We start from the raw sequence: 23548 nt of genomic DNA, 5'->3' as shown, positions 1-23548 counted from the left end.
ATCTGTCATTGAAGAAAGCCTTAACTGGGGAGTAAAATTATACCTCTGTGTTTAACATCTGTTCCTTTGGTTATTTCCCACAGTAGTGCCTTTTTAAATAGTTCTTTGATGCCCTAAATATACTGTTAAATATTATGCAAGCATTTTAAATTTTGTTTGGGGCCCATAAAGAGGATTGAAATGATTTTAATAGCTGTAATTATGCATCCCAATGATCAGCTCTGCCATCAAGGAAACTTGCAAGCAGAGTTCCCACCTTGGGACCATCAGCCTTCCTTGCCCATGCTCTCCCCGTTCTCTCTCACCACCAGCTGGTAGCTAAATTCCTGTGGTGTCCTAAACTGGCTTTGTTTATTTGTGCCCAACTTGATACCATCACAACTCAGTTTAAATAGGTATGTGTGTTTTCACACCTATTGGCTGGAATTACTTCACTGGGATTTCTATTTTAAATGCAGAGTAGACGCACACTAACACATACAACACATTGGGAATAGCATTATGTCAGAGGAGGTCTCCACTGCAGATAGAAAGGATTTTTAAAATATTTTGGAAAACTGCATAGGTTTAAATTAGTTTAGCCTGCTGCTTACAGGCAAGGTGCTAGAGGACAGGGAAAACAGATGACTCAGTGTCACCTTGCATCCTTACGTGTGATGTCCTGACTACAACATTGCTCATTGTCCATAGTATACGAGTGACAGCTCCACCCAATAAGGAGTAATGGGAAGTAGCTACTGCCCCTGGCTCATTTGCCAGAGAGGGATGAACATGAAGCAGTCCAGCTCCGTGGCTCCCTCTTGCCCTCCTCCCCATCCCTCTCCTTGGTTACTGTAGCCCATTCTTAATAGCCCAGGGCACTTGGCCCAATTCACCGTTTTGGCAGAGATAGAAGTATAGCTTTTCCTTTCCTGTTTGATCTCGTCATAGCCACCTCTTATTGGACTTTTTCTAAGGGAAGCAAATGGAAACTTCCCCTTGATAAACACTTGTCAGAGTGAATTGGAAAAACAGAAAAACTGGTGAACTTCCAAAGCCCAAGTGTTTCTATAGAAATTTACAAATTTATAGAGGTTTACAAAATGTATCCATATATTAGTAAAGCTTAGTTTCAGGGCTTTATTTTTTGGTTCTGTTCCGTTTTGTTTTTATAATGCAGTTTCCTAGGCACAGAAGTTCCCGTTACTCCCTTCACTCTGCTTGAGGAAGCCCTAACTGGGAGCTTCAGGAGGCACTTCATTTGGCTCAGTTCCTGGGCTCCTTAGTTCTCAGACTGTGGGAGGTAGGCTCAGTGCCCAGCATAGTGCCTGCCACCCAGGAGGCGCTCCCTCAATGTTTCAGCAACAGTAGGCATAAATCAGTGAATGGCTTTTCAAAGAGCCCTTCCCCAGTTGACCCCCCTAGAGGATCCTGCCTCTGCCATGACTCTGGTCTTCTCTTTCCTGTTCTAGGTGTCTGCAGCCTATGCACCTTCTGAATGCCAGATGGGGTTGAGAACCTGGTCGGGGGTTGAAGTGTCAGTCATTTCTGGCCTGCAGGTGACCCACTGACGATCCAGTCACTTCTCAGCCCATGTTCTCAACACCATCCTCTGTTGGCTTTCTCCAGGGGAGTTCTTTTCTAGAGTCATTTTGATAATATCACAACAGTTACCTAAGGCAAGTCTTCTATAAATTGTGGAATTAAGTAAGAATAGAGTCATTGTCTTCTATTAAACACAGAAATGCTTGATGAAAGCACAATGTCTTTCCTCTTCCAGTGGCTAGCCACTCATTTGCTTTATATAGCATCTAGATGAATCATTTCCAAGGCCCCTTTGTTTTTTCCTAGTATAGAAATTTAGATTAGAATAGAAATGTTAGTGAGAGAGCCAAGCTTATTGGTTAAGACAGATCGCATTATATTGAACCAGTATTTGAATCTTCTATGGCAAATTCTTATGTGCTTTTTCTATTGTCCTTCTTGTCTTTTACCCCCAATTGTAGGTTTGTGTGCAGCTTGGTCTATTATGGCCTGACTCTAAGTGCAGGGGATCTAGGTGGAAATATTTATGCCAACCTGGCCCTGTCTGGCCTCATAGAGATCCCATCCTATCCTCTCTGCATCTACTTGATTAACCAAAAATGGTGAGTATAGATGAATATGAAGTGCACCATATAGAATGCACACACACTCTCTTATATACATAAATACCTAAATATTATTGTCTCTGTCCGTATGCAGTATCTGCTAATTACTCCACAGTGATTAGAATTCTTTTCAGACCAAACACAGTTAGAATTCATTTTTTAATACAGTATTTCTTGGGTTTCATATTTACAAATTTTTGTATAGATTTTGAGTCTGGTATTCAAAGGCATTAATTACCACCTGAAGGTCTTTGAGGAGTCTCTGTAATCGTTCATCCCAACAGATAGGATTATTGGCTCTGTGTAGATGGAACTCCATCCCCCCGATCACTGTCATTTAGAAGTTCTTACACAGCACAGAGAACTGAAGGAACTGGGAAGCCTCTTCCTGCCTCTGAAGACCCACTTGACTTTGTTGAGAATATATCCTGCTTTTGCTACTCTTCGTCAATGAGCACTGTTTTGAAATAGTTTGTAAAAGTTCTTTTATAGATCCCCCTTTCCTCAATTTTCTCAGATTACTTCTGTAATTAAGCCCTTGACCAACACAACTCAAAATCCCATTCTGTGTGAGCTAGAAGTCAGTTGGATTGTGCCATTTCTCATTCTCCAGCAATCATCATTTTAGTAACAGCGCATCCCTTTAACAGTGCACTTGGTGGCTGTGGTCATGGGTATTGAGCTTAGTGCATTTTGAAGGGCAGATTTGGCTTCTGTTTAATTGAAGGCTTTTTTCTGGGGGTAGTCCCACTTGCCTCTGCTGACGCCTCTGTTAGTGACTTGAGCTTATGCTCTTCATGGTCCAAGAGCTGAGTTAGGCAGCATATTCAGAACTCTGTCCCCAGCATCCCCAATGTGCTGCACACCCCTCATTTGTGCTGTTACAGCTTCCTGTGCACACTTCTGATGATCCGTTAAAGCGTTAGAAGGATGCTATCCAGGGAATGTGCTGTGTGTCTTTCCATCCCTGGTGCCTGCCTAGCATGGTTCCTGTCACTTGAAAGCCATTTGATAGTGACTTAAATTAAGCACAATGACCTGGAGACTCACATCCTTTCCTGTCCCTCAGCTACCACCACTAGAGTCAGGATTAAAATCTGAAGCAGAGGCAAAGAGTGCCACCTTTGGGGTCAGGCAGACCTGAATTCAAATCTAGGCTCAGCCGCATGTTAGTTTTATGACTTGGACAAGTTCCCTCACTAGGCCTCCAGGTGCTTATCCTTAAACTAGGGCTTATAAAATTCCGCTGGCAAAACTGTTATAAAAATTACAAGTAATATTGAACTTCCTAATACAGGACCTGCAAGTTGTAGGCCCCTAGGAAAGGGAGGCTTATGAATGTTAATATCATTCTTCCAAGTCTAGAGCTCTTATTTAAAAATTATTTGTCCCAATAAAGTATGCAATATGTTTCACTTAATTCTGCCATACTAACAAGAAATTTTTTTCTGTTTGTAGTTTTAAGAGAGAGAAGCTTGTTGGACAGTTTTTAAAATTTTAACTGCTTAAGAGACAAGTAACCAGAAAGTGAAATGAGCTAGATTCATTCTCTAGATGATGGAGACTATAACAGTACCTGCCTTATGGCTTATTATTAGGATTAAGGTAATAGACAGAAAGCGTTTAAAACAGTGCTGGGACATAGTAAATACTCATAGAAATAGATAGAATGATGCTATGTTCTTTTCTTGCACACATCATTTAATCCTGCCATCCAGCAAGTTTTCCTTTGTTTTATGATGGTTATTTATTTTATGTCCTGGTAAGTCACATTTGCCACTCACTCCTTAAGAAAAGATGAGCATATATAATGAAACTGGGGGCATTTAAAAAGGAAGGTTAGAGGGAAGAAGCAGATGGATTTATAAGATTCTCAAGAGAAATGTCTGCTTTCTTATTATTTAGGTTTGGTCGGAAGCGGACATTAGCAGCATTTCTATGCCTGGGAGGACTGGCTTGTCTTATTGTAATGTTCCTTCCAGAAAAGAAAGGTATGCTTTTCAAATTTCTACACGAGGGTTTTGAACAGCACTTTTATTACAATGAATCTCAGTTTCGTAGAGAGATTACCATATGCCATGCTTCATTTCTGTGATTGCATATTATTTAGCAATTGTGTGGGGTATAATGGGCCAGATTCTTTCCATTGCCTAAACTATTCTCTGGGTGAATAATGTGCTTAGAGGTGCACTATTAATTCTTTCAGGCGATTAAGCTACCATCTGGGGTGTCTGGGCTGCAGCACTGGTGATGTTAGAGTTGTTTATTTGGTGATGAGGACTGTTTAGTTCTGCCCCAAAAGAAGCTCCATCCACGGCTGCAGATTGCGCTCCTCGTTCCAGCCAATCGCAGGGCTGGAGGTCAGAGCCGCTGGTTCTCAAAGGCGGCTTTGGCACCCCCACGTCTCCATCAGTACTCCCAAGGCCCTGTAACAATAACAGCAGCAACAGTAAGAATAATCTTTACTGTTGGTGACAGTTGACATTTTCTCAGTCTTATATAATGTGTGAATAAAACATCTTTAGGAAACTTTGGTACTTTTGTATATTTGTAGCTTTGGTCTACAAACAACTTCAAAAAAGGCATCCTTATCTAACCTCATTTCTACCCCCTATAGAAATTCTGTGGACAGTGCTGATTTTCAACCGTTTTTTTTGGACTAGCACACTTGAGGCAAGCCAGCTATCGATCACATTCAGAACTGGTTTTGGCAGTGATTTTTGACAATGAGAAGGGGATCATCACTGACTGTCTGCTACTGGGCTATATGGTACAACGAAAGCCCAGTTTTGGGGGCTTTTGGATTTTGCCAGGGCTCCATAATGGAGCTTGTACTCCAGGGGTATCATTGTGAGATGGTTTACCATAGAGTTTTGATAACTACTAAAAATGCAGCTAAAGAATTCATTTTCCCATCAACGCACATCTTGTATTAAATGCTCCCTTGGTAACAGCTTCTCCTGGATGTTCAATTGTACCAGTGTCTCACTGAAGACTCCAAGGCCACGTGTCCTAGTTCTGGAACCCTCCACCACCCCTGCTGTGCTGTTGGTTGCCACCTGAAGTTCTGTGCCTTGAATCCGGAGTGCGGATTGTTCACTAGTTTGAATTTTATCCAATATTTAGAACAGCCTTGGAGTGATTTTCATGGAATCATGGAAACTAGAGAATTCAGCACGTTTGCCTCTCTCTTATTCTCTAAGCAAATAGTTGCCTCTGCTAGTGCTGGGAGAAGGAGAACCTCCTCAGCCGTTGCCCGGCCATGGGCTTGCAGAACGCAGTGCCCAGTTCTGTTTTTCTGGACAAGACAGTAATGGGCTTCAAATCAGTGGGGCTTTAGGTTCAGCAATTTTGTTTTTCATAGACAACTGGGAAATTCATTTGTTTTCTACCTGTAATAGTCCAGTGTTCTATTTGTCACCACATAGAGAAAAACTTTTCATTATCACTGTAAGCACATCTGTAACCTATCACACCTCTGCAAGCCAGGCCAATTAATGTCTTCCCCCCCCACATATCTGTACACTCCAGGTAACCAGCGCCCTAGGACTCTGCACATGGCCCTTTCTACAAATAACCAAACCGAAAACAGATTTGTGGTCTCCCATCCAGACTAGTCATCACTCTCTGCTCACTTCCAGTCTGCTTTAAGAGAGCAGCTTGAACCCCTTGTCGAGTGTGTCCTTGGTGGACACTGAGTAAGAACATAGTGTAGCAGAATATCTTACACACTTGACAAATGAGCCTCAGGAACTTGATACCTCTATTATACTTAGAAAAGTGCACGTCTAGTCTATTTTTGAAGATTTCCAGGGAAAGAAATTCCATAATGTCCCTTAGCAAATTGTTTCTATTTTTAATAACTATTAGAATGTTAGAATGATCCTCTTCCACTACAGCTGAGCCCATTTCCTTTCATTTTATTCATCACTAGAGATAGAGAACAGATGGTCACTTTTTTTTTTGCATAATCCTTTCTCTACTGTCAGAGAGTCATCTAGCTATTCCTGAATCTTCTCTTCTTTGAGCTAAAAAAATTTGTTCCTGAAGCTTTCTTTGAACCTTTCATATTTACTTTTAAAAATATTTTGATGGCTGTCTTTTAAATCTCAATTTTTTGAAAGTTCTGAGCTTTAAGCTACATGTTACGAAAGTTCTGATAAATACATATTAAGAGACCTAGTAGTTTGAAAAATTATATTAACATCTTGTGTGAGCTTGGAGTCCACTCATTTTCTCATTGCTTTTTAGGCTCATTTGCCCTCACTTTTCCACCAAATATGCATTCATTCTCTCCTTTCTGCCAATTTAGGTGCCCCTCTACCCACCAACTTTTTTTAGCATCTATTTATGATGTGGTTCCCTGTGTCTGAGACACAGACATAAAGGTACATACCTCTAGAGGAGTCAGCCAGTAAGCTGGAAAATAAATTGTTTGTCATTCCTCAGCCTGTGGTTTATAATTATTAGACAAAAGTGTCCTGTCCAGTACATATTTGCACACTGGTTGGCCTCCAAGTTAATATTCTCCCCTGCGGGTAATGTTACCAGGTGGCCACTAACTTTTTCCACAGATTGGTCAACATACATTTTGCCTGATCTCTCTCCTTGCTTGAAGGATCCCAGTTAAGCCAAAATACTGACTACCATTTATTAAGTGTTGATTATGTGCTGAGTTCTCTTCATATGCAGATGGTATTACATATTATCCTCCTTGGGAAACTAAAGCTCAGATAGGTTGAACAACTTGTCCAAGGTTCCACAGCGAGTAAGAAGCACACCTGGGATTCAGATTTCAGGTCTTTCTGACTCTAAAGTCAGTGCTCTCTTAGAAATACTTTTTTGCCCTGTTAGGGTTTTAGGACCAAAGTATTCATAGCAAATGGTGAAGCTGTAGCCTTGGAGGACCCACGCTGCCCGATCGGGGCTGGCTCTGAACTCTGCGGTGGGCGGGCCTTTGGAAATTGGCCAGGATTCAAGAACCTGGGTTGTCAGGGTGACACTGGGCAAGGAGGTTTCTGGCAGTTGTGGCCCTGCCAGAGAATGTGAATACTGGGAAGTCCCAGCACACGGCCCAGTAAACAAGTTTTGCAGTTGAGGGGAACGTCCTCAGACTTAGCTACAGTAGAAGCTTTATATCTCGTTTCTTTTCTCAACCTCAGTGTGCCCATTCTTTATTCATTTGCCTTCTCTAGGGCCGACTATATACGGGCTACTATTCATAAACAAGACCTAGTTCTTGGTCTTCGAAAGCTTACAATCTGGTGAGGGAAATGAGTGATTCAAAAAAAAAAAAAAAAACCCAAAAACGACAGATGGTACCATATGAGAACTGACAACAAAATGCTATGGGAACTTTAACTTCAGGCCATGGTGGTAATTGCAACCAGCTCTCCTCCTGCTTTACACAACTGTAAAACCAGACAAAAATGTAAGAAATGTTGATTTTCAGACATTGGACAATGGGCTGCACAGGACAGGCAGTGCTTCTTGAGAGAAGGGAAAAGAGCAAAGTATGCCCCCAGGAGTGCCTGAGCTCAGGGTGTCCAAGCCACAGTGCAGGGAGAGGAGCCCAGCCAATCCTGGTGCTCTTACTGAATTGTGGAGACAGATATTGAAGTCTGGGAAGGCCAAGATGGCTGCAATTTACTGGTCAAAATACTGGAGAGGAGTAAGATGCACAGAGAGGAACTCCAGAGATCTGCAGAAGGGCTCTGAGGCTGTGGCTGCTTACTGAGCTACGCACGCAGCTGAGGAAACCGCCTCGTGCAGGAGAGGACCACCCGCAAAGAGCAGGCAGAACAATTCTTAGAACCTAGGGCCATGCCTCGTCTGTGTTCCCTTCAGCCAGACATGGAGCGTTGGGTAGAGACCTGGGTCAGAGGAGCCCGACTCTAAAGGCTGCTCTCTGCTTGCCCTGAAAGGGCTTAAAAAAACTCAAAGGATCAAGTGCTTCCAAGTAACTTAACTGCATCCCAGAACAAAGAGCAACTATATTTAAAGGAATACAATAAAATCCAGCACCTAACAATGTAACATGCACAATGTATGACGTCCAGTCAGTATTACCAGGAGTGCAAATAAGCAGGAAAATTCCTCCCACAACCAGGAGAAATATCAGTAGAAATAAATTTTATAAAACACATAAGGAATAAATAATGCCAATTCTACACTTTCTTCCAGAACATAAAAAGGAAGGAATACTCTCCTAACATAGTCTGTGAGGCCAGCAATTACCCTGATACTAAAATCAAACAAAGACATAACAAGAAAACTGTAGACCAATATCCCTCATTAATATAGATGCAAAAATCCTTAACCAAATATTAGCAAATTGAACCCAGCAATGTATAAAAAGGGTACTACTTCATGACCAAGCAGGGTTTTTCCCACGAATGTACGGTTCGTTTAATATTCAAACCTAATCAGTCTTGCTCACCATACTAAAAGATCAAAAAAGAAGAAAAAGCATATGATTATTTCAATGCCAGTAGAAAAAGCACTTGTCAGAATTCCACACCCGTTCATTACAAAAACTATCAGCAACTAGAAGTAGGAGTTTCCTTAACTTGAGAAAAGGCATCAAGGGAAAACCTACAGCTAACATCACATTTAATGGTGAAAAACTAAATACTTACTCGCTAAGATCAGGGAAAAGGCGCAGATATCCACTCTTATGGAGCATTCCAATTCTATGGAGCATTGTACTGAAATTACTAGTGAATACATTAACGCAATAAAAAGAAATTAAAGGGATCCAAATTGTAAAGGCACAAGTAAAATGTCTTTATTCATAAGACTACCTAATTGTCTCCATAGGAAACCCTAAGGAATATACAAAAAACCTACTAGATTTAATAAATGAGTTTAGCAGAGTCACATGACACACAATTTTATTTCTCTATATGAGCAACAAACATTTTATAATTGAAATAAAACAATACCATTTCTAATAAAAATATGCAATAGAGAGAGATTTTATAAAATATCTATAAGACCTATAGAAAACTATAAAATAAAAAATTGATGAGAGAAATTAAAGAAGAATGAATAAGTGAATTGGTGGTAATAATAATAATAAAATAAATGAAAAGATTACCATGCTCAAGGATCAGAAAATAGTTTAAAATGTCACTTCTCCCCAAATCGATCTGTTTTCAGCACAGTCTCAATAAAATTTCCAGCCGGCTTCTTTTGTTGATAGATACTGACAAGTTAATACTAAAATTTTAATGGAAATGCAAATGATCTAGAATATTCAAAGTAATTTTTGTCAAGACAAACAAAGTTGGAGGACTTACCCTATCTGATTTTAAAACTTATTACAAAGTTACGTTAACTAAGACAGTATGATATTGGCATAGGAATGGATGTATAGATAATAAAACAGAATTGAGTATGAAATAGACCCACATACATGGTCAATTGATTTTTCTTTCATTTTTTGAGGGGGTTGAGATTTTATTCGCCTTTTGAAAATATTTTCTTCAGTCATAACATACATAGAAAGAAGGCGCATGGTCAGTTGATTTTTGACAAAGTAAGTCACTTCAGTGGGGAAAAGATAGTCTTTTCAACAAACAGTGCTGGAATAATAGGATAACCATAGGCAGAAAATTTGACTTCAACCTGTACATTACGTCAGCTGCGGTAATTAACTTGAAATGGATGGTAAACCTAAATGTCAAGGCAAAAACCAGACAACTTTTAAGAGAGAACATAGGAGAAAAATCCTAGTGACTTTGGGTTAGGCAAAGATTTCTTAAATGGGACACAAAAAGCACAAGAAGAAAAATATTCATAACTTAGACCGCATCAAAATTAATAACTTTTGCTTTTCAAAAAACATTATTAAGGAAATGAAAAGCAAGGCCCAGACTGGGAAAAATATTTGCAGCACATATACCTGATAAAGGACTTGTACCCAGAATATAGATGGACTCCTACAGTTCAGGAATGAGAAGAAAATGGGCAAAAGAGTCAAACAGACACTTCTCCAAAAGGATATAAAAATGGTAAATAAGCATGGGAAAAAATATTCAACATCATTAGGCATTAGGGAATGGAAATTAAAACCATGATGGGATACCACTGCATACCCATTAGAATGGCTAAAATTAAAGAGACTGACCATACCAAGTGTTGGCAATGATAAGAAAGAACTGGACCTCTTATAGAAATGCCAAATGGTACAGACACTCTGGAAAATGTTAGCAGCTTATTTTAAAGTGAAGCATACTTCACTTACTAGATGACTCAGCTTTACCTGAAAGAAGCAGAAACAGATGCACACAAAGACTTTGATGCAAATGTTCATAGTAGCTTTATTAATAGCCCCCAACTGGAAGGAACCCAAATGCCCATCAGCAGAGGAATGGATAAACAAATTGTGGTATATCCATACCATGAACTATTACTCAAAAAAATATTACTGATACACACAACATGTGTAATTTAATGTTGTAAAAAGCAATTTTCAAAAGCATTATGCTAACTAAAAGAAGCCAGACACAAAAGTCTACAAACCAAATTATTTCATGCATGAGAAATTCTAGAAATGGTCAAACTATAGTGATGTAACTTTGTGCATATATGGTATTTTTCTTTGAAGGAAAAAAAAACCAAAGGGAAGCAAAATGAATTGTGGTTCTTTGCCCAGCCTGTGTATCATAGTAGAGGGCCTATGGCTGTCTTAAGGATTTTTAACATATACGTGAATAATCGAAAATTTGCTATAAAACAATCTAGTGAATGAAGTGAATGATTAAGTTGAAATGTTACTATTTTCGGTCAGTGAAATGAGACTATAACACATTGAGACATTTTGTTCTGGTGACCCCAATTGGGCTTTGAGAAAACTTCCAGATAACTAGTTCCAAAAACGATGTCCTTAGTAGCTGCATCATTGGAATTAACTTATAACCTCTTGAGTTCAGTACCTTGAAGGATACAAGTGTTTTGAGAATTCCCTTTTTTTCCCCAAAGATAATTCACTCTAATTTTCCCTTTTAAGTCACTTTTTTTTCTAAACAGTCGCTTCGAACATTCGTTGGTAATGGCCAATAATATCTGATTTCATTTTCAGATAAAAAACCAAGGTCATGATTCCAGGGAACCATCCTACTGGCTGCAAAGCTTTTCTGACATTAATTCCAGTTGACAAACAGCCCAGCAGCTCTACCGGCAGGAGTCTCAAAAAGGATAAGAAATAATTTTGTAATAAACAGAGCTGTCTGAAATTGATGTGGGCTACCTTCAGAAAAAGTGAATTCCCCCGGGTTCAAGTGGCGACTTCAGACTCCACTGGCAGGAAGATGGGAGAGAAGTTTCAAGCATCAGATGAGGTGTTAGGCTGATGGGAATGCTCTCTGGGCGTGCAGCTGGAGCCACGGTCCCCAGATCGGCCATGGCTGGAAGTGTCCTGAGTCCCATGTGAGAGACTTCTCCAGCCTTGGAACTTGTGGGTGTTGAGATGATAAGCCTTCTGTGAGGTGCCATTTGAATTCAATTTTCAGGATGGCAGTCCCCTAACCTGTTGTTAAAGGTGTAGTTGAGTGTCTCCATACAGTTCTGAAAGATGCCATTCTGTACAGGTTGAAAACAGTCCCAAAGATCATTTGCAGTCAAGCAAATGTGCACATTTCTGTTTGCTTCAGTGCCACCCACTGCCTTCTCCTGACTGATTCAGTTTTCTGGAAAATAATTGATGAATTTAATTTGCTCTCATTATGGGTTTAATTGAAGATGATAGATATCAAAAGTCCAGACACATATCTTGGGGTAAATGCTGAAAGGCAGAATTCTTTTTCCGAAGCGCCTCATGCCTTAAAATAAAATATTCAGTACTTAAAATTGCTAACATCTTCTTCCAAATAGCCTGGCAAAAGAAGAGAAAGCCCAGATGGTCGAGTTTGGCAGTGCCTGAGCCACTCGGTTCGGGATGCCATCTTTAAAGTAGGCAAAGGTTTATTTCATAGTCACGCCAGGAAGGTGAAACTTATATTTTGGAATGGAGTGTATTGTATGCCTCCCTCTCAGAAACTGAGAGAGCATGAGCACAGATTCTTTTCGCTTAAATATCTCTCTTGTAGCCTTTCCACTTACTCGTTCAACAAATGTTTAGTGAGCACCAATGTGCATCGTGCTGACAGGTGCTGGGAGGGACACAGATACAAACAAGATACCAGCCTTCGCTGGAGGCAACACAAAATATATTTTGGGCAGACAAGATGGAAAAGGAAGCATTTACAGGAGAATGTCTGAAGCATGCCCATTGAATGGGTCAGGAAATAGGGGCGGTGGAGGTCAAAGGAAGGAGAGGATATTGCATCTGAGTTATTTAATGGAAGAGTAGTTTATATGAGTCATGCCTACAGCCCCAAGGAAGAGGACAAGCGTGTTCTCTTTGGCAGAAATGTCAAGGAGGATGAGAGGCAATTACTTTGGTGATTAGGACATTGCTGTTGACTTTCAAGAGCAGGATTTCAGGGGAGGATGGTATTGGAAGCCAGCTTGTATGAGTTACAGGGCACACATGGAGGGTTGGTCACTCACTGGAGATGTTTGATAGTGAGGGGAGAAAGTACAACAGTCAATGAGATTTTTTTTTTTTCCTCAGAAGGGGAAAATTGTCATTTTGAAGGTAGAGGCTAGTGGGTTTTTGAAGGGGAGAAGTTAAATGTGTTTGAAAGGAAATAATTAAATTGTAAGATCCCAGAGAGGATAATGTTAACAAAGAAAAGAACCACGGGATAATTGATAGTATTTTTGATAGGCAAGTGAACTGGCATAAAATATATTTTTGCATTTTATGTTAAAATATTACATTAAGAAACTCAAATATCATTTTGATTAGTAATTCAAGTAAGAAGTTGGGGAGGTGGAAGCATTAAAAGTAGTTCCATATTTAGAGTCTTGTTCTTTAGAGAACGTTAATGCGTTATATCCTCTGGTGGTAATGTAACGGGCTTATTCCTTATCTTCGCAATGGAACACCGAGGAATGCAAACTGAAGAAAAGAGTTGCTCCGGATTTCGCCTCTGCCTCTTGTATCCATGACTTCCTCCTCTCACGTGCCAGGGCTTCTCATGCCCACCACGTTTTACATCACTGACTATTGAACAAGGGAGGGAAGAGGAGAGGCAAGGTTGGTGCATGAAACGTGGGATTTTCATGAAACTCACTGTACTGCTGTACACAAGTTTGCAGGGAGCTCTCAGGGATTTCATGGGGATAGCCAAAACATTGAGAAATATTTGCGTGATTGCTAACCCTTTTGAATTTGGATGTACTACATCTTTGCTGTTTGCGATCAGCGTTAATGCCTCTTGCTCCCTCAGAATGAATGTGTCATTTGAAGGAATGTTTCTCCGCGAAGGTGCTCACAGGTGCTGCGCTTGTCCTCAGACACAGGTGTGTTTGCAGTGGTGAACAGCCGTTCCTTGTCTCTGCTGGGGAAGCTGACGATCAGTGCTGCCTTTAACGTCGCCTATATCTACACCTCTGAGCTGTACCCGACAGTCATCAGGTACGCCGCTGCCACGGCTGCCTTCTGCTTCGTCCAGCTGCATTCTGTTCTAGATGTTTGCATCAGCCGAGGGATGGTTCTTGCTGAACCTGGAGCATAGTTGGGGTGGGCCAGCAGCAACTCAGCAAGCAAGTTCAGAAACTGTGAAGCTGCTCTCTGCCTGCTTGGCTGAGGAAGATGGAGCTTTTCCTTGGGCTGAATTCCCTCATGTAAATCGTGAGAGACGAAGTCTACACTAAACATATCCCATCCCCCAAATAGTGCTTGGATGTCGTTTTTACTCCAGTGGGCTTCGTTTATTCGGTCACCTGTTCTGTGTCAGGCACATGACAGACCAGGGGACAGGGTCCCTGTTATCACAGAGCCTACATTTTGGCACAAAATATACACATTTCTAAAAAGGTAATTCCATATAGTAATAAGTGAATACTAGATTTACCTATTAGTTGTTAATGGTGGTTTTTAATAAGTAGGACACACTTATGTCAAAAAGAACGTATTCCATCCCAAGTTTCCCCTCATAAAATAAGTCTGAAAGCAGAAAAACAAACTCAGATTCGAAGGGCAGGGGTTGCAGCTTAGTCTGTGCTGGATGGACTGCCTCTTGAGGGCCGGCCGGATCCCTCAGCCGGCACTTTCCCCATCTTTTCCCTACAGATCCTTCTGTTTCCCTTATCCATGCGAGAAGCCTAATGGTTCTTTCTGCCTTCCCCAGTAAGAGATCAGATTGTCTGCACTTGGCTAGTCGTCTTCTGACTGTTCCTAAAACCTACTTTCTCTGGCTATTGACTATAAAGCTGGAATGACCCACACTGGGACATTTTGGAGAGCAAAGGTGGCATTTGGAATGATGAGCCTGGCATAACAGGATGATTATGGTCCCCCTACCTATCAACATTGTCATTCTCACTTCCACCTCTTTCATACCCACACTCCCCAAGAAGGTTCTTGGTTTCTGAGAATATATGCTCAGTCAATTCCTATTTATATGCCTGACCCTTTAATGGTTAATTAGTTGAGTTTAAATAAGTGGGCAGACTTTTCAGATTGTAAAGCCCTGCCTCTCAATGGCTATATTAACTGACAGGAGACCTAAGACACCAAAACCCATTAGAACATTTGACAAGAAATATTCGCATGCTCATTTCTAGGCCATCCTCTCTAACTGTACTGTCCAATAACTTCATGTGGCAATTTAAATTTAAATTAATTAAATGAAATAAATTAAAATTTTAGTTCCTCATTCTTACTAGTCACATGTCAAGCGCTCAGTAGCTGCATGTGTCTAGTGGCTTCCATGTTGGACACTGCAATTATAGAACGTTTCCAGCATCATAGAAAGTTCTAGTAGGCAGCACTGCTCTGTAGGCTCCTGCGCTTCTGCTTTGGGATAGATTATTCTGGACCCACTCTCCCCCGGGGTCTTTAAATTGTCCCTCTAGAACTGACTGATTTCTTTTTCACTTTTTCTTATGTTTTTAGGAATGTCGGGCTTGGCGCTTGTTCCATGTTCTCCCGAGTTGGTGGGATTATTGCTCCTTTCATCCCCTCACTGGTTGGTTTGTACCTTCTGGTTTTGTTTTTCTTGATCTCTGCTTTGTAAATGCTTGTGCTTTTGAGTAGAAAGAGATAATGAACAGGTGCCACTTGATGCCTGATACAAGTGTGAACCTTGTGCTTTTTAGATTAAGGACCCATCAGGGTGGATGGATTCTCACCAAGGATGCTTTTACCACTGATAGCTCTGATTTTTAGCTCGTCTGTGTTCACTGGAGAGTTAGCTAGTGCCAGCTTGCCCCTTCCTGTCCCCATGCATAAGTTAGCCACTTGGTGAATAGTCACTAAGTTTCTGCTGCGTGCTGGGCTCTGAGCTAAGCACTTCACATGTATCATCTCATGTAATCTTCACAATAACCATTTGAGGTAGGCATTATTATTACCCCTGTATTAAAGATAAGAATACAGCAGAAAGAGGTTAAATACCTTCCCCAAAGGCATACCATTTGGAAAAGAAAATTAGAAGAGAAATATGCCTAGTAGTGTGTCTACTAATAGTTTTTGCCATTTTCTAAATTTCATAGTCAAAAGAAAGGAGGGTAGACTAAATGACAGTCCTAAAACCCGTCTAGCCTTGAAATGTTCAGGTTCTGCGAAAGAACCGTGGAGCCCTACACGTAACTCTGCTTGGTCTGGTCAATGGCTTTTCCAGCAAGGCCTCGTCAATGGGTGACTGGGTTTGGTGGGAGGCTGTGAGCCTGTTTGTAGACAACTGCACGTTCCTCAGGCAAGTTTACTCACCAATTCCTAGTATGGGGTGTCTCTGAAATGCCATTGTAGCCTTTTCTTTCTTTGAGTTGCCATACACTTCCTTTTCTGAATCTCTCTTTCATGTTTCATGCTTAATCTTAGATCATAAGACCCTTCTTAGGAAGAAGTCATATTAGTTCCATTCTGCAAAATGGGTCCAACATTAGGTATTTAGAGATATCTGACTTGGGGTGGCTATCCCAGAATATTGTAGTACACAGCACTGTGTCTCTATTGATTCTTGCTAAGTTGAAAAGAGGTGAGAGCGTTGTGTTCCCCTCAATTCGGTAAGACACCCACAGTGCTGGACGTGAATTTGCGGGTATGTGGCCAGAGGTCAGAGATTCTCCTCCCTGCTCTTCCCCCTCCTCCTCCCCTCCTCTCCGTCCGCCTCCTCCCTCTCCACCTCTCAATCCCCTCTTCCTCCTCCTCCATCATCTCTTCACTTTTGAAAAATCAGGAAAATATTTTCTAAGGGGACATCCTAACTAATAGTGGTCCTATGCGTGGAATTTGGAAGCCCAAGCCAAAAAGATGATAAAGCTGAGCAACTCCTGTGCAAGAATTCAAGAATGTTAATCAGCTCAGAAAGGCCCCAAAGCAACATCCTGCAAGGAACATTTTCTGTGTTATCTTTGCATCTGTTTATATTTAAAGAAACTATTTAAAAAATTTTCCTGAGATTATCTTTTGGATCTATGAAGAAAGTGATGGTGTCCCTGGCCCTCTACCCTGTTCAATTCAGGTAGTTTCCAAATAATGTATACACGCTAGCATTCTCCAGACTTTTCTTTTTTCGGGTGTTTATACCTTTAACTTCTGTGCCTCTCAGTTATGGTGCTAAGTGAATCAGTGAGCATACATGGGATTGTTCAGCTGATCCCAGGATTGAGAACTTTAAAGTTTGTCGTCAGCAAGTATTTTGGGCTGTCTCCTATGTGAAGAGTATGTGGAGATCGCTGTGTTATAAGTGACTCGCCTGGAATGGAAGCTGAGCCCCTCTTCCCTGTGAACTCTGGCCTTGGAGGCCTGGCCTCTGCAGAGGCAGCCACCGCCTCTTCTTGCACGATACCCACCCCACGCATAAAGCAGTCTGCTGCTTCTGGTCCACACGCCAGAGCTGCTGTGTTTACTCACTCCCATCTCTGTGTGCTTGAGGAATCACCCCATGATCTCCCAGAGGAATTCTCTGTGGGGAGGGAAGAGGTTTCTAGTGTATTCTAGTGGGAAGGTGTAAACTGGCCAGTAAACATGGCAGGTCTTCAGTCATCGTGACATCGTGACATCAGCTGCTAGGAAACTAATACTGAGTCTTTGTTTGCTTGCATTCCCCTCCCTGCCCTTACAGAAATACGTGCAGTGGTCTTTACCCTTCATTGTCTTTGGAGCCACGGGCCTGACCTCGGGCCTCCTGAGTTTATTATTGCCAGAAACCCTTAACAGTCCATTGCTAGAGACGTTTTCCGACCTTCAGGTGTATTCATATCGGAGGCTGGGGGAGGAAGCGTTATCTTTACAGACTTTGGATCCCCCACAGGTATGGCGGTATCTTTCTTAATCATTCAGATCTACCACTTGGATGATGATAGTTTTTTGGGAAAAAAAAGAATATCTGGTTAAATAGATTAAATAGATCTAAGCGAAACTGCTGAAAAACAAAGCAGCTGATTTTCAGAGAAATAAAGATAATCGATGATTCATTAGCTTTCTCAGAACACTTTTGGGGCTAATTCTTAGGAAAATGGATGCTGTAAAACTACGTTTGTCAGTTGAATGCTAGACAGTAATTTTCATTTTAGCGATGTCATGACATCATTTCACCGTCCATTTCTCCTCTCCTGTTTCAGTCTGCAGGCAAGGAGAGCGCTTTAGGGAGTGAGAGTGAGGAAGAGGAAGAGTTTTACGACGCGGATGAAGAGACTCAGATGATCAAGTGAAGGGCCCCAGACTCCTCCTGAGCAGCAGAGGATCATCGTTTGTGCCTCTGGCTAAGGCAGGTTCTCCCAGGAAACTTAGGAGGGTTGTAGAAAGATAGGCTTGAACATATGTGGAAGGGCCTCCGCGTGGACTGATTTGTTCAGACAGAAAGGAAGTTGGAGAAGAGATTTCGTGAGAGAGACCATCACTGCATTGAGGGAATGGTTGTTAATTTGTCCAAAATTTGGGTTTAGCTCAGAACCATGACCTCTGGCCGGATAGCTCAAATCCACATACCAGAGTGGCAAGCTGATTTATTCCTAGAAGTTTGATCAAGTTGCTTTTTCTTCATCATGATCTAAAGGCAGATATGTAAAATTTCTTCTCACTATTTTAGATAAGATAAACCACTCGTAAGATTTAAGGTTTGGGTTTTTAAAATTAGGTTTTTTAGGTTCTTAAAATTTCATCTTTATGCCATATTTGACATCTACCCTTATCAGGTGCTCCTCACCAGGGATCTTTTGAGGCAAGTTGGTATTAGCATTTCAATTTTGTGCCAGGGGAAAAGCACTGAGGTGATTTGTGTGGCCTGGGGCCCTCCAGCTTTGCCCTATCAGATGAACTTTGGGTCCTCAGCTTGGTTCCCAGCCTGGCAGTTGGCTTGAGTTCCCTGTGCCTATAGTCCCACAGATCATCTACTAGGAGATACCAGCTGTACCAAAGTGATCTTCTCAGAGTCAGAGATGTGGCTGCAGCTTCCTGTGAGCTCCCCTTGAGACTCAAATTGTGTAATTTCTTCAGTTCCCACTTATGCACACTCCAGAAAAATTTCCATCTCAGATTCTAGTACCAGCAATAACTTCAGAATCATGCACAGTAAATGATGAAGTTTCATAAAGCTGGAAGGCAGTTAAAAAGTGACCTGTTGAGCACTTGGATATTAAAATGAAAATAAAAGGTATCATTTTTTAATAAGGAAGAAAAGAAAATTATCTTTCACAGTTTTTTGTTTGTTTGTTTTCAGTCTTGTGCAATGAATGAGGGACTTGGGCAAGATTCAAGATCTTGAACTCTTTTAATCCTAGATCAGCCCCTGCCTGTTTAGTAGAATGGAAGGCTCAGTAACTTCATAGAAAATGTTGACTTTTCATTAAGTACTACAAACTTTCAAATAAGTCAAAATCATACTTAGTTTGCTAAAAATATGTTTCCCTGTGAAACTTGAGTGTTATCCCAAATAAGAGTATTAACCTGGAGTCAGCAAGCTTGGGCAGCATTGCTGTAGGTCACTAGGAAAATGTCTTTGTGTTTTCAGAATTTCCATTTCTACTAATCTCTTGGAGAAAAGAAATTGCATTAGAGGTAGAGAGAAGATGTCACTGTGACTGCTTCTGGAAATCTTGGAGGGATCACCCACAGTTGGCTCCAACACTCTTCTGTCCTCTTCTACATTGACTTCTTTTCTTGCACTCTATCAGTCTTTGTATTTGTTAAAATATTTTTATCTCCTTTATGCCCTTGATTATGTATTGAGCTCTTCACAAATAGGGCCATCTCTACCACTGTTTATTTCTCTCTGCTGTGCCCAGACATGGGCCTAGACACAGGAGGACCCTAATAAGTATTATTGTTTCCAGCCATCAGGGAAATTGTGAAACTCCTCCCAGTATCATTTTTATAAATCCCAGGAAAATTTGACCCAAACCCCCAAATTGTGGAATCCTGCTTGTCTTTCTGGAAAATGGAGACCCTGCCCAACACCAGGAGAAGAACAGAGGAAGAACTTACAAGGACACTTAGAAGGTCTTCTTTATTGGTCGAATGTTAAAGATAAAACAATAAACTAACATATATGTGATTTTTGCCTGGTTGGAGCTCTCTGCATTATAAGAGTAATACATCCCATTATAGGAAATTTAGAAACTAGAAGTTAAAAAATTTATCACCCATAGGGCCAACACACAGAGATAGCCAGTATATGGCTTTGTTCTATTTGAAGACCAGGAATCCATCTCTCTATTAGCACTGGGGTTCCCTCTGCCTCTGGCTACATAAATGAGGATTCCGTTAATTCTATCCCTGTGTATCCTCTTCTCCCAGCTCTGGGGTGGAAGAAGGGAGGAAGGGATACACAGTTTGAATACATGTTGCTTAATAGGGCTGGGCGTGCTATCAGCTGCTCATATTGGATGTGTCACTAAATTTTGTTTCTTTCTAGATGGTCTGTTGGCAAAGTTTAATAATTACTCTTTTATCATTCCACTGCCTTTTATAAAAATAAAGTTTTTTCCCTTTGATATTAACTGTTGAAGAATAGTGATTGTAGAGAATATACACATTTGTATATTTGTGTGGATTAAATTATTGGAAAACTTAATTTATAGGTAACATTTTGATTGTGCAGACGATTTGTAAAAAATATCCTTTTTTATTTTTTTATTGTATTCAAAATTAAATTTCTTTTTTCCTAAAAAGCAGCAAGAAAAATGTAAGACATGTAAGAAACCGCAGGATTTCCAGGGTCAAAGGTCTGCTAACAGTTTGTTCAGAACCTTGGCACCACATGGATTTGTTGAAAGAAACTGTGTTCTGGTTTCCTGATTTGTTGAGTTAAAACCACTGCCCATTGAAAAGGCAATATTTGTCATTTGGCTGCTTTCAAGCAATATGAACTTCTTTAGTATTTAAAAATGAGCAAATAAAATACAAGAAATACACAAGAAGCAAATGAAAGTTCCCGGGGCAATGCTTAAGTGAATGTAATCTGGACAGGCATTTTTGTGGAGGTCAAATTGATGAAGATAGTTTTAGTAGATGTAAGTTCTTCACAACAACATTGAGAATTGTCACTATTACATCAGAATTAAAATACAGCTTTCCAATAGGACTTACTCCTCCATTACAAGTTCTTATTAGATCATTGGTTCTTAAATTGGAAAGATATCTATAAAAGATTTTTTAACTAAATAAAATGCAGGTATTTTGGCCTCTTATGAATTTAATAAAGAGTCACAAAACATAAGCCTTTTCTTTTGTTCTTACAGAATGTGTCAGGATATATAGTAGCATCCTTGACAAATTGGGCATGTATAGAATCTGCTAGAACTTATGGGTGGTGTGTGGGACAGTGGCTGTAGTGAAGTTTGGAAGTCATAGGCACAATAGATAACTATAAAAATATTTTTAGAGAGAGAAAAATGCAAAGATAATGCATTGTTGAAAAATTCATCTATGCAGTACATAAAGAAGAATAAGATCTTATGATTACCTCAGTAGATACATAAAGAGTATTTGGCAAAATTCAACACCTACTTAAAATAAAAGCTATTAGCAGTCAAGGAATGAAAGGAAACTTCCTTAGCAAAATAAGGGATATTGTAGTCCATACAGCGAATCGGTACACAGTGTCTCTTCACCTTCCTGGTACCTTGGGCTTCAAACTTTCTTGATCTTGACCCACAATAGGAAACGTTTTTTCATGTATTTTCTCTCTATATCCCTCTCTCTGTCTTTTTCTTTCTCCTCTCCCACCTGACAAATATGTGTATGTGTGTGTGTGTGTGTATATGTTTAAAAAATATATATGTACATAAATATAAAATTTTCATGGAACAATGCTTATTCTTGCTAGGCACACTGATAACTTATGATCTGTTCTATTTCATTTTTTTAAATGCTGTTTGTGACCCACTAAATGGATTTCATGACCCACCAATAGGTTGCAAGCCCTAGTTTGAAATCCACCATTCACCTCTGTGCTACAGAGGCTTTGAAGCTAAAATGTACATTTCCCAAAGTCCCTTGCAGCTAGCTTTCTAGGTGCAATTTAATTTCCGCCAGATACAGATGGAATTTGGAAGGTGTAGGCCCTGCTTGTGATGCGTCAGTTTTCTTCTGCTGGGTCCACACTGGTGGAGGCATTTGGTTTTGCTGAGGTAGTTTCAGCAGAGATGTTGATAGTCAGGGGCAATATTGATTAAAATCTGAAGATTGTAGAGACAATATAGATTGAACATAGATAGAACAAGATTTTAACATAGAACCTTGCAAAATAATTCTAGTACTCATATGGAAAAGTAAACATCCAAAAATATTCAAGACAATCTTGAAAAATAAGAGCAAGCAAAAGGGACTTGACTTCCCAGATATCGAAACTTACGAAGCTATAGTATTGGTGCAGCGATAGACAAGTAGATCAATAGAACATGATAGAGATCCCAGAACAAGACCAAACATATAACACAATTTGGCATTTTTTAAGGATGGCTTGACAAATCAGTGGGAAAAGAGAGAGATATTCAATTATTGATGTGGGAACTATTGGGTTTTCATATCAAAGAAAATAAATTTACCTCCTTTCTTCTCACCATAACAAAAATAGATTCCTAATTAATTGAAGACCTAAATGAAAAAAAGCAAAACTTTAAAACTATTATAAAATGATATAGGAGAATATTCTTATGACCTTGGGGCATAGATAGATTTCTTAGACAAGAAGTGAAAATCACACGATTTTTTTAAAAAAGATTGATGTGTTTGCCTACATCTAAACTTAGAATTTCCTTCTAGAGGACTAAACACACCACAAAGTTAAAAGCAATAGATTAGGAAAAAATACTTGCAATTTCTCTAAGAGACAGGGATTAATATCAAGAATATATCAAGAATTAGTACAAATCAGAAAGAAAAGTAATAGGAAAGTTTACCAAAAAATAGGAAAGCTAACAAAAAATATTAGGCAACTTACAGATGAAAAGATGTTCAGCCTCACTAGGGGATCAGAGAAATGCAAAATGAAACAACATTAAGGTATCATTTAGGGGCCAGTCCATGGCCGAGTGGTTAAGTTCTCTTGCTCTGCTGCGGCAGCCTCGGGTTTTGCCGGTTCGGATCCTGGGCACGGACATAGCACTGCTCATCAAGCCATGCTGAGGCGGCGTCCCACATGCCACAACCAGAAGGACCCACAACTAAAAATACACAACTATGTACCAGGGGGTTTTCGGAAGAAAAGGGAAAAATAAAATCTTAAAAAATATATATATATATCATTTAAAATCCATTAGATTGGGGAAAAAAGAATCATAAAATCAAATTTTGAAGATGTAAAGGAAAAGGAATTTACTTACATCTGATAGAATTATAAATTTATTCATCAACTAGATTGTCAATAGCAAGTCAGGTTAACATGTGCATATTTTATGATTCAGAATTCTGCTTCTTTGTATACATCATGGGACAGTTTTCAGATATTTTGACTATAACCCATTATAACAAAAAATGTTTTACACTGTGACACACACAGCATACACACCTACATACGTATCCATATATATAACCAAAGCAAAGTTTTGTGAAATAATACTTACCCTTACTATATACATTGCGTTGTGTTTTCTGTTCCATTTTGCTTTAAAATGAAAAGAATGCTCGTGAAGACACCTGAAAGTGATTTCACAATTCATAAGCCAATCAAAACATCCGGTTGGAAAAAGTGAAACCTAATACCTTTAACATTTGCCTTAGTACTTGCCTAGTGCACGTGCGTGCAAGGAGATGTGTGCAAAAATGTCCATTTTAGTTGTAGTAAAACAGTGAAATTAAATGCCTTCAGTAGGGAAATGTATAGAGACAATTTTATATTCATAGAATTGGAATGGAACAA

At 40.0% G+C, this 23548-nt stretch overlaps 1 protein-coding gene across 7 annotated transcripts in view; it reads left to right on the top strand.

The window, feature by feature from the left end:
• Positions 1-23548, top strand: part of SLC22A15 (solute carrier family 22 member 15) — a 110985-nt gene that overhangs the window by 52888 nt on the left and 34549 nt on the right. The window contains exons 7-13 of one of the 7 annotated variants that reach the window (XR_011438741.1): positions 1986-2126; positions 4035-4120; positions 13536-13656; positions 15139-15215; positions 17312-17500; positions 17811-17956; positions 19199-20186. Coding sequence is in view for 1 of the 7 variants with exons in the window: in XM_023641352.2 (XP_023497120.1) it covers positions 1986-2126; positions 4035-4120; positions 13536-13656; positions 15139-15211; positions 17312-17500; positions 17811-17900 (700 nt within the window). In the remaining 6 variants the exon portion in view is untranslated. Of the gene's footprint in view, positions 1-1985; positions 2127-4034; positions 4121-13535; positions 13657-15138; positions 15216-17311; positions 17501-17810; positions 20187-23548 lie in introns of those variants that run through there. The other 6 variants (XR_002808125.2, XR_011438740.1, XR_002808124.2 and 3 more) reach the window with 6 other exon arrangements.

The sequence above is a fragment of the Equus caballus genome, chromosome 5, assembly GCF_041296265.1.
Source record: "Equus caballus isolate H_3958 breed thoroughbred chromosome 5, TB-T2T, whole genome shotgun sequence".
NCBI classification, from domain to species: Eukaryota; Metazoa; Chordata; class Mammalia; order Perissodactyla; family Equidae; genus Equus; species Equus caballus.
The sequence above is the reverse complement of the archived record's forward strand: the minus strand, read 5'-3'. Positions and strand labels throughout refer to the sequence as shown.